This window comes from Gymnodraco acuticeps, unplaced genomic scaffold (genome assembly GCF_902827175.1).
Source record: "Gymnodraco acuticeps unplaced genomic scaffold, fGymAcu1.1, whole genome shotgun sequence".
Taxonomy (NCBI): domain Eukaryota; kingdom Metazoa; phylum Chordata; class Actinopteri; order Perciformes; family Bathydraconidae; genus Gymnodraco; species Gymnodraco acuticeps.
The window spans coordinates 226,983-246,032 of NW_022989785.1; the positions used below are offsets into that span (position 1 = coordinate 226,983).

The following is a 19,050-nucleotide window of genomic DNA, read 5'->3' on the forward strand; positions in this document are numbered from 1 at the left end:
TGTAGGTACGGTCTTTCAGGTATGAGGTGAGGAGGGAAAGTGCAGAGCCAGAAACTCCAAGTTTTTGGAGAGTGCGAAGGAGGATCTGATGATTCACCGTGTCGAATGCAGCAGACAGGTCCAACAGGATGATGACAGAGGAGAGGGATGCAGTTTTGGCAGTGTGCAGTTCCTCCGTGACAGCAATGAGAGCAGTTTCTGTGGAGTGACCTGCCTTGAAACCAGACTGGTGCGGATCCAGAAGGTTGTTCTGATGGAGATAACAGGAGAGTTGTTTAAAGACAGCGCGTTCAAGTGATTTAGACAGGAACGGGAGGAGAGAGACAGGCCTGTAGTTTATAACATCAGACGGGTTGAGAGTGGGTTTCTTTAGGAGAGGGTTTACTCTTGCCTCCTTGAGACTGTTTGGAAAGTGACCAGAAGTTAGAGAAGTGTTGATGAAATGGGTGAGAAACGGTAGAATATCAGGAGCGATAGTCTGAAGGAGGTTTGAAGGGATAGGGTCCAGAGGACAGGTGGTAGGGCGGGCAGAGGTAATGAGGGTAAGAACCTCACTTGGAGAGAGAGGGGAAAAGGAGGTTAGTGTGTTGGTGGAAGGAAGGTCTGGTGACCCAGCGGTGAGTAAAGGTGAGTCAGAAAAAGAAGAGCGAATATCATTAACCTTTTTTTCAAAGTGGGTAACAAAGTCGCTTGACAGAAGTGAGGAGGGGGGAGGAGCTTTTGGAGGGTCCAAGAGGGTGGAGAAGATGGAAAATAGTTTTTTAGGATTGGAATAGGAAGATTGGATCTTATCTTGAAAGAAAGTGCTTTTTGCCTGAGAGATCAAAGCAGAGAAAGAGGAGAGGAGAGCTTGATAGGTTAGGAGGTCGTCACGGTGTTTGGATTTCCACCATTTCCGCTCTGCTGCCCTAAGGACGGTTCTATTAGCACGCAGTGCATCATTTAGCCAGGGAGCCGGAGGGGACTGACGAGCCTGCCGAGATGTCAGAGGACAGAGCGAGTCCAGAGTGGATGAGAGAGTAGAGAGGAGAGTTTCTGCAGCAGAGTTTGGAGGCAGTAGTTGGAACGAATCAGAGGAAGGGAGGGCTGAGAGCACCGACGAGGCAAAGGTAGAGGGAGAGAGGGAGCGAAGGTTACGGCGGACAAGTGTAGGATGGGAAGAGATTAGTTTGTTATGTTTGGAAAGGGATAGAGAGAATGAAATGAAGAAGTGATCGGATGTGTGGAGCGGGTTTACAGAGAGGTTAGAAGTAGCGCAGTTCCTTGAGAATATGAGATCAAGGACATTGCCAGCTTTATGAGTCGGTGGGGACGGAGAGAGTGAGAAAGCAAAGGCGGTTAACAGAGATGTTAGTTCGTCTATCTTCCCCATCTGGAGGTTGAAGTCTCCGAGAAGTACAGCGGGAGGGCCAGTTTCAGGGATGTGTGAGAGGAGATGATCTAATTCCTCCAAGAAGTCCCCCAAGGCGCCTGGTGGACGGTAGAGAACAACAATGGTTAACTGTATAGGATGGGTTACTGTGACGGCATGGAACTCAAAGGTGGAAGGAGTAAAGTTAGGTAGCTTGAAGAGGGAAAAGCTCCATTTGGGAGAGAGCAGGAGACCAGTGCCACCTCCTCTGCCAGTGGGTCTGGGTGTATGGGAGAAGGAATATGCAGTGGAGAGAGCTGCTGGGGTGGATGTGTTGGATGGAGTAATCCAGGTCTCAGTGAGAGCAAGGAAATCCAGAGACTGCAGGGAGGTGTAGCCAGAGATGAAGTCAGCCTTAGGAACAGCTGACTGGCAGTTCCACAGGCCACCTGAAACTAGATGATGGATCTCAGTGGAGCACGTGGGATAGACGAGAGCAGGCCGGTTATATTGATTAGGAGATACACGGGGCCAGTGATAATTGCGAGAAGACACATGAACAGGAATGGAGAAAATACACATGATTATAGCATGAGGGGCTAAACAACAAAAGTAAAAATTAAAAACGCCAACGATACTTAGCTCAATCAAAGTAGGATTTGCCTCCTCTTTGCCTCCCTCGTGACTCCCGTAGGACTCTAATGTCTTTGTCAGTCTTACTCCTGTAGGACTCTAATGTCTTTGTCAGTCTTAGCCTGTCTGCCGCTGAAGCTGACGCTCCAGGAAAGAGCTACCCGAAATGGACGCCTGATTGCTCAGTTCTCACAGCTGAAGTTAATTAGTTAACTATCTACAGCTGATGGGCGACAATAGACTGGCCCTGCCTATGTTAATAATGCAGGCTTGAGTGCTGAGAGCTGTAAAGCAGGTTTCGCCTGAGCAGATCTGAGATTTAAAATCTCTCAAAAGCGATTTAGCCGTTTTAGCTACAGTAACAATTATACAGAGTCGAATAAATGAAACCGAGAAGTCTAATTAAACAAGAATATAACTTACAGTGGTTGCTGCGTCAATAGGTAATGTTGTCACCGGGTCCAGATGCACACTGAGTTCATCAGTTTCTAAATGCGGTATTTAAATGCTTTTTGAGCTAAAGGATGACTGAGTCACGCAGTTCTACTTCACGCAATCAATAGACTGGCCCTGCCTATGTTAATAATGCAGGCTTGAGTGCTGAGAGCTGTAAAGCAGGTTTCGCCTGAGCAGATCTGAGATTTAAAATCTCAGATGTATTACATGTACTTACATGTATTAAATACATGTAGTGGAGTAAAAGTAAACAATGTACCTCTTTTGACCTTTGAAGACCATTAACATGCACAAAACCTTTATAACACACTACAGGAGAGGGAGAACCCTACAATTAATAAAATGGCCTCTTTAACAGGCATGGGGCCTTTCTCATTTCACTCATTTCCCCTCCTCGACTCCTATCCTCAAGACTTAGTCCCGCCCACAGGAGATGCGAGCGGAGGAGCCGAGGAGGGGAACCGAGGAGAGAGGAGGGGAAGCAGCAGGCGGTTAGAGAAATGAGAACTCCTCTCCTCTGAGCGGTCATATTAAAGAGACGTCCATTAATGATGACAGGAGGCACAGCAGCCCTCTGTCTGATGGACAGATGTGTTCATGACCACTTATATATTTACTTTGATTCATTCACAGTGCGGTATAATGAGACAATAACAGGCTACAGATGCGGACATACACACACACACCTATATATATATATATATATATATATATATAGGTGTGTGTGTATATATATATATATATACAATTTCAGAATCAAACAAGTATGAGAGCACTCACAGCATAATAACGTAACACTATCAGAGACTGGATATATCCAGTTAGTGAAATGAGAAAGTCCCATGGTGTCCATGGCAGGAAAAACACAGAGGAAGCAGCTGCGCTCAACAAAAACACCACCGGGTGCCTGAAGTTTGTCAAAGAGCACCTAGACACTCCGCAGCGCTACTGGGAACATGTTTTAAATGATAGGAAGGACACGCAGCAGCACCTTAAAAACAAGGCCCCGCATACCAACCTGGAGACTTCATCCCAGCGGTGATGTTCAGTGGAGGGAGCATCAGGATTAGAGGACAAGACGGCATGTCATCATCCCAGGAAATATGAATTCCCAAGTTCATCAAGACATCCAACAGGATAATGACAGAGTGGTAGAAGTTGGGATATGCAGCAGGACATTGACCCTGAACATGGAAGTAAATCTGCTACAAAAAGGCTTTTGGAGTGGCCCAGTCAGAGCCCAGACCTAAAGCAATAGAAATGCTGTGGAATGACCTGAAGAGCACCTCACATCCTGAGAACATGGCTGAGCTGAAGCAGTTCTGAGAGGAAGAATGGTCCTACATTTCACCTGTAGTTCTGCAGGTCTGATACAGACCTACGTGAAGCACGTGTGTTATTACTGCCTCAGGAGGTTTAAATCCAAATGTTCACTTACTTTACCACCTGCACTGTGGCTCTTAAATAGCTGTGTTCAGACACCAGACAACTTAATGACTTGTATTTTAATGTATGCTACTTTATACTTCTTACTGCACTACAAGCACTTTTTACTCCACTATATTCACCCGACACGTTAAGTTACTCATTCTTTTAGTTTTACCTGATTCAGATTATTGGATAATAACTAATTAATAAACATTGACATATTATTATAGGTTGAGATATACAGCAGCCGTATATAAAGTAATTAAAATGAGCTCTACCTTTACCAGCTGTGATAAACACATTAATACAGTGGTTCTCAAGCTTTTTCTGTCAGGCTTTGGAGAAAAAAAAAAGTCGGGCCCCCCAACACAAGTCAGGCTCAGTGGCGGCGCCCGAGATTTCTTTTGGGGGTGCTGTGGGGTAGCTTGACGTTTCATAGAGGGTTCTCAAACATTTAGGGTTTCCCATTAATGTACCGGTCGCTACAGTGGAATTTTCTACTGCAACACTCCCCACGCAAATACACAATGTACCCGCAACTGTTACAATGAAGGCTCACAGCATATAGGTGTAAGCAGGGGTAAAGTGCTATTTTTCTAAGTGGGGAATGGACCTCACATATGGGGGTCCGGGGGGAAGCTCCCCCGGGAAGATTTATTTTTAAATATTGAAGTTAAAAGCATCAATCTGGTGCACTTTGAGAGCAAAATTAAGAGATCTATAGATACATCTCTCAGAAACAGAACTGTAAACAGATTACATTTTTCTTTATGGATATTTTACAAATCACTCCACTTTCAAACTGTATTCTTGTTTTACTGCCATATAGTATTTCATACCTGTTTTTCATTTATTCTCTTATTTTTTTATAACTATAATGATCATATAAATGTGTGCCTCGGAAATAATTGTTTACATTAATGGTGACCAAAACGTTTGAGACCCACTGAGGTAACACTGAGAGTCCTTTAGTTCACTGAGCCTCTCAGTCTGACAGGAGAGGACTCTCCTCCACTTTGTTGTTGACAAAACTCCTTATATCCGTTAGCGTAGCTCGCTAGCACCAGAAGCTAACAACAACGATCTCCGGTACCGGTGCGCTCTCTCGCGCGCACGCACACAAAATGGCTCGCTCGTTCCACACACACACACACGAGCTTTAATGAAACACAGAGACCCAGACGTAATAGTACTGTATCATATTATTTTCGAATCAATAATTTTTCAAATTATGATTTTCTTTAAAAAAAAAAGTAACCATTTTTCGTCCTGGTCTCTCGCGCCCCCGTCATGCCTCTGCACCCCCCACTTTGGGAACCACTGCATTAATACATAAATTATCATAATCTGTTAATTTAATATAATTGATTGTGAGATGGGCCATTGTGTTTAACAAGTCATTTTAGTTTTGGTAGTATAAAGATTTATTTTGATACAATTTTGAATGCATGATTTTTATTGTAACAGTATTTTTTACCAATTAGAACTGCAACGTTTACTTAAAATATATAGGTTGAAAATAGTATAGTAAATATAGTAATAAAGTATACCGTTTGTGTCATTAGCTTAGGCACATGAGGCGCTTTCACACCGGAGTACTTTTCCCAGAAATAATTCCGATAGTTCCTGGGATGTTGCGTTCACACCACATTTTTTTTTCTTTTTTCCGGGAACCTTTTCGGTCCCTGCTAGATAGCAGGCACTTTCCTGGAGAGAAAAAGGTTCCAATTTCAGATCGGCTGGGCGAATTGCAAAAAGTTTTTGTGAAGCTGCCATTTTATTTCCTCGCATTATTAGCATTAGCCCAGCGCACCAAAGGAGAGAGACTAATTTATGGCAACACAAAATAAAACGTGGATCATGGAATGATGAGGAGTCGGCGCTTCTGGCGATTTACTGCCACCCAAAATCCCGGACTCCGGGTGGCAGTATACGCCGTGAAGTTGTTTGTGGCCTGCCAGTAAACACAAAGCAGAAGAAGTGAAGTCAGCGGCTTCATTTGCCTAATCCCCCCTTAGGGACTTATTCCCGTGTGAACGCGATTTAGTAGATAGTTCCGGTAACTATTCCTGGGAAAAGTACTTGGTGTGAAAGCGCCTAATGGCGTGTGTCTCCAACTGGTTCACATATTTGTTGTGACTGTAATTCACACACACCACACACACACACACACACACACACACACACACACACACACACACACACACACACACACACACACACACACACACACACACACACACACACACACACACACACACACACACACACACACACACCACACACACACACACACACACACACACACACACACACACACACACCACACACACACACACACACACACACACACACACACACACACACACACACACCCACACACACACACACACACACACACACACACACACACACACACACACACACACACACACACACACACACACACACACACACACACACACACACACACACAGGAATATCCTCTTTTCCACAAATTGTTTCACTAAAGACAAAAGCACTGTAGTGGGATACAATGCTTTTTCCATATCTCCATGAGAAAGATTGTCATATGATGTCCAAGTGAGTCTAGTGAAAATGAATCATCATTTTTGACTGCTACATTTAGTAAACCTCACTATACGTTGGACTCATTAGGGGACAGTCTCATCAAACAGGCAAATACTTAGATCAATATCAGCACAGAAATAAATGCTTTCTCCTAATATGGCATTACTTTGGATTTAGTTAGCAGTGTTCTTGTGTTGTGTGGTGCTAGTTTTATCTTCAGAGCTTTTTGGGTGAACTGACCCTTTCAAAATGAAGCATTAAACCACAACTTTACAGAAGTCAGCATTGATACAAAAACTTTATTCTCACAATATCAAAATTGACAGACCTAGAGAGATTTGTAGATTAAAAGGAATTAAGAGAAAATAATGGTGACAGTGACCCCTGCTGGTCACTAATTTAATTTCTGCAGATCATCTGTGACAGTGGCTCTGTTAAATAGTGACGCACATGACGGCTGAAACAGAAACAAAGAGCGAGAAGAAAGTGAGCCGAGGGTCAGCTTACACCTGAAGCGACAATTATACAAAAAAAAAATCTAAAGTAAAGAGAACGTATGCATTGAAGGAGTTCCTTAAATTGTTGAACTTCCTTCATCTGCATTTAAAATAAAACTTCTAAAACTAAAAGACAATGTTCGTCGTGGAAAAATACCACAAGTGGTGGTGAGTTTAGGTGGAGTATCTACAGAGAAATAGAGAGATGGAAGGAGGCGGAGGGGGGAGAAAACGATGAAGTGACAGCAGTCTGTCCGCCTCACAGGGACTGCTGTCAGCCGCGGGCAGGCTTGAGTTCAGGCGGACATGTTGGAGGGTGGAGGCTGGGAGGTGGCAGTGGAGACCTCCACTCATCGCTGCTGTCTGCTCTAGCCCCTCACAGGAAGTAGTCGGCTACTGGCTTCTTGGAGGGGATGCCTCTGGTCTCTTGTGGCGCCGCTTCGAATATGATGAACTCCCGCTGTAGATGCTCGTCCAGCTCCAAGATGGCCGCCACGTTGCCACATCTGATTGTCAAGAGACAGGACCGGTTAGAACAGGGGTATCAAATATACGGATGACTTTGCATCGTGTAAAAATGACAGAAGACTTATTGCAATTTTCACAACTTTTATGTATTTAGGCAGGGGGTTAGATTAACCTTCTTCCTGAATAGTTCCCACTTTAGTTTGTATGGTGGCGAGTCAGGATTACTACACGGATGTGGAATATAATTTAAAATAATGTCAAGAACCTTGAAGAAGTTGTTTTGATCTTAAATGAAAGACACTATTGTTCAGTTTCAGATACATGTGTTTAAATGTGTTTGTGGAACACTGATCTGCAAGTTGTTATCACATGTGTAAATGATAAACTGAGTCACAACATTGTTTAACTTGTTTTTTTATGAAGAAATGTCAGGTTTTTCGTAATGTTTTCTAAAAGGATAGTTCATTCAATTTTTACATTTTCAGAATGCACTTTTGGCACTAAACAAATGGAATAATTTGAAGTCGTCATTATTTATACGTTATTATGCTATGATTTGACTGGTCCGGCTCATTGAGATCAAGTATGTATATGTATGTGGCCCCTGAAGTAAAATGAGTTTAACGTCCCCGGGTTAGAACCTTCACATACTCATTGATTGTTTTACGAGCTGCTATTTTAACACTTAATGTGATGTGAAATAGGTCTCGTGTATATTGAATGTTTAAATATTTAACCATATCTGAAGATCACTCATCTCCCACATTTCTTCATGCCTCCCATTAAACTGACCATGACAAATGTTCCACTCTTTATGCTAAATGCTCTGCATTTATAAAGTGCTTTTTCAGTCTTTGCAACCACTTAAATCTCTTTTACATAAACAAATCAGCATTCACACATTCATACTTTAGGAGCAATTCAGGGTTTGGTATCCTGCCAAAGGACTGGTTCCATATAGTGAGGCTCTTTTGTAGAAAATGGTATGTAGCTTATTTGACTGACTTTAACTGTTGATAGCAATGTGAGACAGGAGAGACAAACAGCTTATATGTCTGATTACACGAGGCATATGTTGCTCACTTCTCAGCTAAAACCTCTACAAGAAAACCATTTGAAACAGCTCATCTTAACATTATGTTTCAGTAGTGACACACTGTCACTGCCCAGCTGTTACTGTGTTCGTGTGAAGGCAAAACATCCCAGAATAAGGCACATAAGATAAAAGCTAGTGTTTAACTAAAGACAATGGTAATCAAGATGAGTGGACATTCACCTTGCTTAGCCTCTGTGATCAGTGTGTGAGTTTGTTGTTTGAGTTGGTAGACTCAAAGGCACTTCATAAATGCAGTTCATTTTATCAAAGGGAGTCAGATCATTTGTGAAACTTATCACAAACCTGAAACTAGACTCAGACGTTAGTATAAAGTTTTACTTCCTACCTGTAGCAGTAGTTGGGTGCTGACCACACGGTGAGCACCGTCTCGTTGAAGTGCCACTTGTAGCCCTCCATCACCAGCTGGTGCGCTCGACAGATCATGTGGATGTCGTTGGCTGCGTTGAACTGGGCCACCACGTCGCTGCCAAACAAATAGCCGGCACCTCTGGGACTCACCCCCCACCCTGTGGTGTCTGAGGGACGGGAGATCAGAGGTCAGGCAACAGGGTTAAGACAACAACGTTTTTCTTTTTGCATTTTTGGTTACGTTACATTTCATTTAGCCGACGCCTCTATCCAAAGCTACTTAAAATAAGTGCATTCTACAATGAAGAAACTAACTGGAAGCAAGAATCCTGCAGGTACATACCCCATCTAGAAGCCCAACCAGATTTAGTGCTACTGCATTAGCTTCACTTAAGGCAAACTTTTTATATTGCTACGTACACAAGAGACCCAGACTGAAGAGACGTTCATGTTCAGTAAACACCCCACTGGTGAATGTCTGAAGCTTCCAAAACAAGTGTCCAAATGAGACAACTAAACGTCATTACACCAGTCTAGTCTGTCTAGTTTAGTGGTGACATCCAGCCATGTTGACCTGTGATGCTAACTCCCTTATATTGCTGTATATCCAAATACTAACTGTGCTCTTCAGGATTAGATAGTTTCTTTGAACGTTCACCAAGATGTGTGTTAACAGGGCGCATGGGGGGCCTGCATACCTTCAGGGTCCGACCACAGCAGATCACACATTGGCCCGTCGTGGGGAACTTCCTGTTTTCTGTCAATGGTGCGGATCTGGTCAAGTGTCTGGATGGAGGGAGACAAGCCCCCGTGCACACAGAAGATCTGACAGGAGAGAGAGGAGATCATAGATCATCATGCCAGTGGTGTTAACCCGGAAATGTTGAGAACCCCAACGTTTTATGATGGCACCGACCGTATGCATCATAAGCACATAGAACATTTTCAGGATCAATAATCCCCTAAAACTTTCAAATTGACCAAAATTCATCAAAATCAGCTAGCCCGGAGGTACAAATATGGCCAGTTTCAGGATTAAATTGCCATTTTTGATCCTGAAAATGTCAGAAATGGAATCGGCATCCTCAATAACCTGAAAAACACTCAATTGTCCAAATCGGCCAGGGATTTTCTTTTAATGATTGTCTGCATATGCTCATTAGTGCAAAACGTTGTACTCAACATTTCCGGGTGCACAAAAGGACTATGAGCTGGCACCTAGACTATCAGAGTAGAGATACATCCACACAAACAGTAATGTCATTGTTGTCAGTTTGAAAGGAAATGTGTCACATGGTATCTCACCTTGCCATCGATGATAGCGGAGAGGGACAGGTAGTCGAATATCTCGGTGCAGTATCTCCAGACGGTGACGGAGCCGTACTTGCGGAGGCACTCATCATAGAAGCCGTACACCTGGGTGATCTGACGGGACTCGTGGTTCCCCCGAATCAAGGTTATCCTGTCTGGGTAACGCACCTGAGGAACAAAGCAGCAGCAATGAGACAAAGGGGGAACTAAATAACCCAACTGCTGTGATGTACAGGTAAAGGGAACACTAAGATCGCTAAAACAAAAAGAGAAAACGGTCCCATGTACCTTAAGAGCTAGCAGAAGGAGGAAAGTCTCAACACTGTAGAAGCCTCTGTCCACAAAGTCTCCCATGAAAAGATAATTTGTCTCGGGGACGTCGCCACCAACCTGTCAAGTGGAGAAAACAAAAACAATTAAAACTGCGGTCGCACTTGTGCGCGCAGTGATGAGCGGGCCCTCGCGTCCGTGCGCCTGTCGGAGAGGGCGGCAGGTCGTCCCGGGGTCAAGCGGACGCGCGCGAGTCCTGGGAAATGAGCCGTTTCTCATTTCTATAATTTTCGCGTCCCAGACTCCCAGGTCCTCCGGCAGCGACCCGGAAACGGATTTCGGCGCGCCGTCTCGAAGGAAAACAAATGTCTCTAAAGGCTCGTCGAGGATCGATTATCGAGGAGGCTGTCTGGAGGAGCCGTAACCGAGGATACACTGATTTAGAGGAGAGAGGAGTGTCTCTGGAGGAGCTATAACCGAGGGTACACTGAAGTATTCTCCTGAGACGATTTCAGCCAACAGTGATGTTTAAAAGAGGCGTGACGCATGGCTGGACTTCTGTCAACAAAGCACAGCTCTGCAAACTGTTCCCGTTGTGATTATAAGTTATTTGAGATGATCAAATGTGCATCAGACTTTCTGCCATTTACCGTTTGTTTACTCACTAATCACATGTCCCCTGGATGTTAGGTGATGTTACAGTGAGAACAGCTGCTGAGGTCAGTGCAGAAAGCAGAACAGTGTGTATAATATATATCGCTCAATAACAAATGTAACAGGCCTACATGTCACACTTTATTTGTAGGCTTTAGGAGATATCTAAAAATAAACATTAGGGTTAGGGTTAGCGAGTGTATAGGTGTCTGTTGTAATGAATATGCCGCCAGCAAAGGGTGTTGTTGGACTAACAGTAGGTGTGTGTGTGTGTGTGTGTGTGTGTGTGTGAGAGTTGATGTGCCAGGCAGACAGGCAGGTCTCAGTAGCTTATCTGACATATAATTGGTCAAAAAAGGTACATTCTCCGTTAGCCTACGAGCTCCCCGTTTGAGCGAAGGACTATTACTTCTCAATGTAGCATGACATTGGATATGCGCTGAAGTTGTCCTGGATTGGAATTTTTCCGATCATTCCCCTATGAGGAGTTTGCAGAAATGTCCTTAAAATGCATGAAAAACGCACATGTTTCTAAATGGCTGACTTTCTGGGGGGCGGGGCTAATGGAAGGCAATTCGAAATATGTGTGCAATTATAATAGCAATATGTATACAGCGTTTCGTGAATATTGGAAAAACTATACGCGAGTCATTTGGAGTCATTTGTGACATGTAAATCGTAAAAAATGGTGTATTCGCTGTTAGCTTACGACCTCCATGATTGAGCTATCAAAAATGTTCTTCTCAATTTAGCATCATATTGGATAGGGGCTGAACTTGTCCTGGATTGGAATTGTTCCGATCATTCCCCTATGAGGAGTTTGCAGAAATGTCCTTAAAATGCATGAAAAACGGCCATTTTTCAAAATGGCCGACTTTCTGGTGGGCGGGGCTAATGGAAGGCAATTTGAAATATGTGTGCAATCATAATAGCAATATGTATACAGTGTCTCGTGAATATTGGAAAAAGTATACGCGAGTAGTTTGGAGTCATTTGGAGTAATTTGCGGCATGTAAATCGTCAAAAATGGTGTATTCGCTGTTAGCTTACAACCTCCACGAGTGATTTTTCAAAAATGTGCTCCGCAATTAAGTATTATATTGGATAGGGGCTGAACGTGTCCTGCATTGGAATTTTTCCGATCATTCCCCTAGGAGGAGTTGGCAAGAACGTGCGTAAAATGGCCTGAAAACCGCACATTTTTTAAAATGGCCGACTTTCTGGGGGGCGGGGCTAATGGAAGGCAATTTGAAATATGTGTGCAATCATAATAGCAATATGTATACAGCGTTTCGTGAATATCGGATTAACTATATCCGAGTAGTTTGGAGTAATTTGCGACATGTAAATCGTCAAAAATGGTGTATTCGCTGTTAGCTTACGACCTCCACGATTGAGCTATCAACAATTTTCTTCTCAATTAAGTATTATATTGGATAGGGGCTGAACGTGTCCTGGATTGGAATTTTTACGATCATTCCCCTAGGAGGAGTTGGCACGAATGTGCTTAAAATGCATAAAAAAACGCACATTTTTCAAAATGGCCGACTTTTTGGGGGGCGGGGCTAATGGAATGTATATACAAATATGTCCGCAATTGCATGAGGAATGTCTGTGCCAAATTTCGTGAAGTTCTGAGAAACTATATGCGACTACCACACAATAGGGGGCGCTAGTGAGCAGTTTTTTGAAAATGTACGTTTTTTTTTACATTCTCGAAAAGGTCGTGGGCTTTGACGTGTGTCCCAAGTTTTGCGTCCGAAGCTCATTTTATGCTACCGCAATTTAAAAAAAATGTATAGGCCACGCCCACATTCTGAATTTGTTGCGACACTTTAAATCTGAGTTCGTAGTCACCCCGAGAGTATGTGTAAAAAAAAAAAAAAATAATTCGTACATCCGCTCTTGAGTTATAAATTGGTGGTGTTTTTGGCGCCCCCTATAGTCTTAAATGAAAATTATTTGGTGTGCCTATTTCCCAAGACAGATTGAACCTTTCCACCAAAATCTGTGGTGAATGGATACATTGTTGATGAGTTATGAGCATTTCTTTATAAGCCCCGCCTTTTTGCGAGTACGTTTTAATTAATGGCGGAAATATTTATCGTTTGAACATGCTCATCTCCTAGGGTAATGTATCTGACCCTCCACCGATGCTATATACGAAGTTTGGTGTTGAAAAACTGAAAATTGAAATTTAAGTGAATATTGAACTGTTTATGTAAATTAGCCAATTAAAAAAAAAAATGTAGGCGGAGCTTAGGGTTCCCATGGACTTATTTGTAGAGCAGGTACTCCCGGATATGTGTGCAAAATTTCAGGTCATTCTGAGTTACGGTGCGACTTTGTTAATTTTGTCCGAAATGGGATTTTGATAGGTGGCGCTAGTGAGCAGGTTGGAATATTTAACCCATCGACTCCAGAATATTGTATTTTTCACCAGTTCTGGCGTCCGTGCAAAATTATACAACTTTGTCAGCATCCTAAAGGCCTCAAAAACAGGAGACGCCAGCAGATGAAAAATAATAATAAGAATTCCACCAATAACAATAGGTATCCTTGCACTTCGTGCTAGGACGCCGTTGGGTCCTAGCGCTTCGTGCTCGGGCCCTAATAATAAGAATTCCACCAATAACAATAGGTATCCTTGCACTTCGTGCTCGGGCCCTAATAATAATTCCACCAATAACAATAGGTATCCTTGCACTTCGTGCTAGGACGCCGTTGGGTCCTAGCACTCTCGTGCTCGGGCCCTAATAATTCCACGAATAACAATAGGTATCCTTGCACTTCGTGCTAGGACGCCGTTGGGTCCTAGCACTCTCGTGCTCGGGCCCTAACAAGTTAAAAAGTGGGATACTAAGAATCTTACTAAATAATACCTCCAATCTGGTTGATGATAAAGAAAAACAAGCTCCATTCAACAAGTGCATGTCACAATCATGTTAGATCTGGGCGCTCTAATTCATAAAAATTCCTATCCAGTTTAAGACATCTCAATGTCTGCAGTAAAACGTTGTTAAAATCATATTTTAGTTGCTTTTTGTGAGCTGATATAAAGGATTTAAAAGTTAAATTGGCATATGATATACTTTTTATAAGCCATGATGATACAAGAGAAAAAATCTCACGTAGACTGACATCAGAGGCCTGTACTACGAATCCAGTTCAACAGACCCTGGATATGTTTGAGTTAGCCAGCTTATCTAATCCAAAACAAACAAGCTCTCGCTAAGCGGTCCTACGACGCTGGTTATCAACTCAGTAACTCAAGCCAGGGTTTCTCTGTCCGGCTGAGAGCGCGTTCACATGAAAGGGGCGGAGTTAGCAACATTTGACCAATCACAAACATGGACAAGCGCACTGACAGCGCAGCGTCATACTTCCTGAATGAAAAGTCAACTATAATATTAGACATATGAAGAAGTTAAACTTTAAACATGCATGACTTAAACACTTTATCCAGGATCAAAGCCACATAGCGGCACCTGCAAGGTGAATACAGCTGGTAAAAGAAAAAGTGTTTGAATGCGTACATTAACAGGTTTATTATATCACTGCCCCGTCTAAGACACGATCTGACTTTAATTACATTTGACTCGAGTGTTTCGTCAACTTAATGTGTTGCTTAAAATAATACTTCTGCATACAGTATGTGACACTGAGTGTTGCACGGCCAGATACGGCTCAGCTGACTCAGATAAGGAGATATGATACATTATGATGTGATATGAATTAGGGCTGAACGATATACCGTGTCATGGCGATAACCGCGATATTCACACCGCAGGGACGTACGGTTTTATTCCTTTTTTTTTAAAAATGCTAACGCACTTTAGCACAGAATTCAAAATAAAGATACCCTTATTACTTATCTAAACTGCACATACAATATATCCGATTAAAGCTGAGACTCCACAGATTATTTAAGTATAGCATCTAAGCGATCCAATCTCGCAACAGGGGAAGCAAACACAGACATCACAACACATACCTTTTACGGAGCTTTTACGGGAGATCGTCTCACCGTAGCTGTCAATCTTATCAAAAGACGTGTACAATGGCATTAAAACGAGAAAATACGCGGCTGAATCGGTTGATCCATAGGTTGATAATGTATCTGTGGCTTTGAAGCAATTGTTTATAATCCATAATTCCATTTTTATGTAAAAATCGGAGCACAACAGTTAGCTGCTAATGGTATCCACCAGAGTGTATGCAGCTTCCGGTTTTGGCTACGCGTCACTCTCACTCCTTATTTGGTAATGTGTGTGTGTGTGTTAGACTGCGCTGGACTGCCGCCAAGACCGGAAGCAGCAGCCACTCTGGTGGCTACCATTAGCAGCTAACTTTTGCTCTGCGATTTTTACATAAAAATGGAATTATGGATTATAAATGAAATACTTTTTTTATACAGAAACGTTAAAAACCTATGGATTAACCGATTCAGCCGCGTTTTAATGCCATTGAACAACACGTCTTTTGATCAGATTGACAGCTACGGTGATACATCTCCCCTAGAAGCTACGTAAAGGTACGTGTTGTGATGTCTGTGTTTGCTTCCCCTGTCCGAGTTCGGATCACTCAGTGATGATACTATATACCTAAATAATCTGTGGAACCTCAGCTTTAATCGGATATCTTGTAAGTGCAGCTACGATAAGTGATAAGGGTACTTTTATCTTGAGTTCTGTGCAAAAGTGCGTTATCATTTTTCGCTCAGGGGTCATTTAGATGCTTCTTATGAGACTTGTTTTGTTTTGGTAAAAATGGTTTGTATCGTCAGTTAGCTGAGATTATTTCCGTTAATCTGGTATAAAACATTAATAGGTTCTTAAATATTAAGATCCCCTGAGACAGTGTCGTGAAAAAAAAAAGTAAAGTACCCGCCGGGACTTTGGGGCTTAACAGGTTAAAAAAAACGCAATATATACCGCAGGCGGGGAAAAAAATCGCGATGTCAGTTTTTTTCAATATCGTGCAGCCCTAATATTAATGATAATGGGACACATTGACGTCTGCACTCACAGTGCCGCTGACTGTAGGCTACGTAATGTTACTTTGATCCGGTTACTTGTGTTGTGGCAGATATTTAAGTAAGCTTTCTTAACGCTAATGTTATAATAGTCAGATTGCTCTGAAGATGGGAGGTAATGTATCCTTGGGCAAGATACTTAACCCTGAGTTGCTCCCGATGGCATGGCCAACGGTGTGTGAATGTGTGTGAATGTTAGGTCCTAGAGCAAGTGGTACTGCTCTGTATGAATGGGTGTGAATGGGTGAATGACATGTAGTATGTAAAGCGCTTTGAGGGGTCGTAAAGACTGGATAAAGCGCTATATAAGTACAGTCCATTTACCATTTACCATCCTGGATAAAGTGTTTAAGTCATGGATGTTTAAAGTTTAACTTCTTCATATGTCTAGTATTAAAGTTCACTTTTCATTCAGGAAGTATGACGCTGCGCTGTGAGTACGCTTCTCCATGTTTGTGATTGGTCGAATGCTCCAGATACCACCCCTTTCATGTGAACGCGCACCTAACTAGATGGGGCACGGCTGGCTTGAGCGAACGAGTTATAAAAAATAAAACACAGTGAAGTAAAAGGAAACAGAAACTTACTCTAAACAGCTCCTTTAAGTCATAGAACTGACCATGTATATCACCACACACCTATGAGAGAGAACACATTATTAGCACATGTAATACTTCTTTTTTTTAATGATAAATATAAGCTACAAAGAGCAGTAATTCAATGTGACTTACTGTGACGGGGGAGTCTACTCTCTGGACATTGCTTTCCTCAACCAGAATCTCTCTGAAAATAAATACACACAAAGCCAGATTGGTCAACTTTACATCATCACTTATACTTATAAGGCCAAAGCAATGTAATGAGGGGGAAATCCTGTTACTATTAACCCTAGCTAACCTACGGAAACAAGCTTTGTGCAACATAAATTCTAGTTCAAATAAATAGATTTGCCTAGTGGTTTCTTATTACATTCTAATTTAAAAAACGAAAGTGTGATAACAATGTCAATGCAGGGCATGAAATAAGCCACGAGACCATTTATAAATTGTACCAAAGTGTATTTATAAGTTTTAATATACAAGCATGGCTGGAGTAAAGTATTGAAATAAAGATCAGCTCTTTGTTCACATCTATCCTTCACATGTCACACTGCTGCTCATAACAGCGTTTATCCTTGCTTGAGTAGCACTGTGAACTCTTTTGATGAGTCGCCGTTTATAGCAGAATGCACTGAGCTCATTTAAGTTCTATCCATGCAGTGATTGGAAGCGATCTGTCAGTCTTTAAGGACTGATCCTGATCAAATTGAGGTTTGCACTGTGTTAACAAGGGTATTGTGATACTTTTCTAATATCAGTATATTATTCAACATGTATGCCTCCACCAAACAGACAAGTTGTAATTTAGATGCATGAGGTAAATACTATATTCGAATAATATGTAGTAGGCTGTAAGGAGACCAGCGTTTGTTAATTTAATTTACTTTGTGTGTTGAATGGTGGTATCTCACAGGAGACATTAGCTCTTATAATACTCTATATATAGTCTTCTCCCATGTGTGTGTTGTGTGAAGTTGACCATTACCTGGCTTTGGCACACAGAGCCTTCACTTCATTTTCTTTGATGAGTTCACAGCGTCTGAGCTGCTCTATCTGTCGGTCCAGGTCACTGATGTCCCCCATAGTGACACACATAGGGAGAGCTGCTCACACAGAGACACACACTCTGGTTCTTCTGACACACACCGGCCCGGGACTCTAATGGGACAGGAACTACACACTCCCTCTTCGGAAACACACAGGGCTTCAACACTTGGTCAGCCTCTTCTTATCGAGACGCTCCGAATGAGAACTGTAACGGGAACAAACGGCCAAGCAGTTAAACAATCAATCTGAATATAGGCAAAGCAAGGCAGCCACATTTGAGTAACATGGATAAGATTCACGTTTTGAATGCAAGATAACCAACTAAACAAATATGAATAATACCAGTTACAATAAACCTGAGAAACCCGACTTTATTCGTACAGGAATGTGAGGCCTAAGGGCGTAGCTAAATGGTAAGCTAACCATTAGCTCGCTAGCTTAGATCACAGCTAACTACGTCAGCGAACAACTGATTGTTTGATATCTCTGCCAACCATTTTGTTTAGGAATTCGTCCTGACGGTTAACAAAAATGTCTACCGAGCGGTAGCGAACAACCGCCAATACTTTATGTGCTAATTAAATAAGAAGCGTGTTTAGCTTAGCTGTATGTTAGCTTGCTGCCTGTCGAGGCACCAGGCGGCGTCAACACTGTTAGCGCTGCTTGGCTAACTTTGTGAACAGAACAGCTAAGGCTAGCAACACAGGGTAGCCAACGTTAGCAACACATATCAGAAGCATTCACACGACGATGTAACACGAAACATGCGTTAGAGTGATTACCGTGAAGTGTATGATAGCTGAACAGTGACAAACAAACATATATTTGTTTCATTCCGTGGATTGATCCACCGGCTGGTTCTCTTCTTCCCACGGTAGCTAACGTGTTTGCCGGGTCCACTCTTGCTCCCGTGCTCATGAACACGCACAACTTGACTATGACTTCCGGTATCGGGAGCGCGCCTGGGTTTGATAACATATACAGCTTCAGTGGTTTGACTATTTATAGGTTTATGGTTGAGTACATTTAACATGTTTTACTCATTGTACAAACTTCTGACAATGTTTCTCTCAAATTTAAAATATGTTAAGTTGGAGAATGTATTTACAGAAAGTTGCAACTGGTCAAAAAACATGCAGTGGTTTCAGAAAAGAACATTACAATACAAATGTTTTAACTTAAGAGTTCATCACCATTTGGATGAATAACCCTGATTCACAGCTCACAGCTTTAATGAGTGTTGACATCTTTCCATCCTCTGGCTG

At 42.4% G+C, this 19,050-nt stretch overlaps 1 protein-coding gene across 1 annotated transcript; it reads right to left on the reverse strand.

The window, feature by feature from the left end:
* Window positions 1–6,718: 6,718 nt before the first annotated feature.
* Window positions 6,719–18,736, reverse strand: LOC117549535 (serine/threonine-protein phosphatase 4 catalytic subunit B). Its single transcript, XM_034221535.1, has 9 exons — window positions 18,568–18,736; window positions 17,724–17,990; window positions 16,871–16,922; window positions 16,727–16,777; window positions 10,469–10,570; window positions 10,175–10,348; window positions 9,568–9,694; window positions 8,847–9,036; window positions 6,719–7,442 (listed from the first exon to the last, which is right to left on the reverse strand). The coding sequence occupies exons 2-9, from the start codon at window positions 17,831–17,833 to the stop codon at window positions 7,313–7,315; spliced, it is 936 nt and encodes a 311-aa protein (XP_034077426.1). The 5' UTR covers window positions 17,834–17,990; window positions 18,568–18,736; the 3' UTR covers window positions 6,719–7,312.
* Window positions 18,737–19,050: the final 314 nt, after the last annotated feature.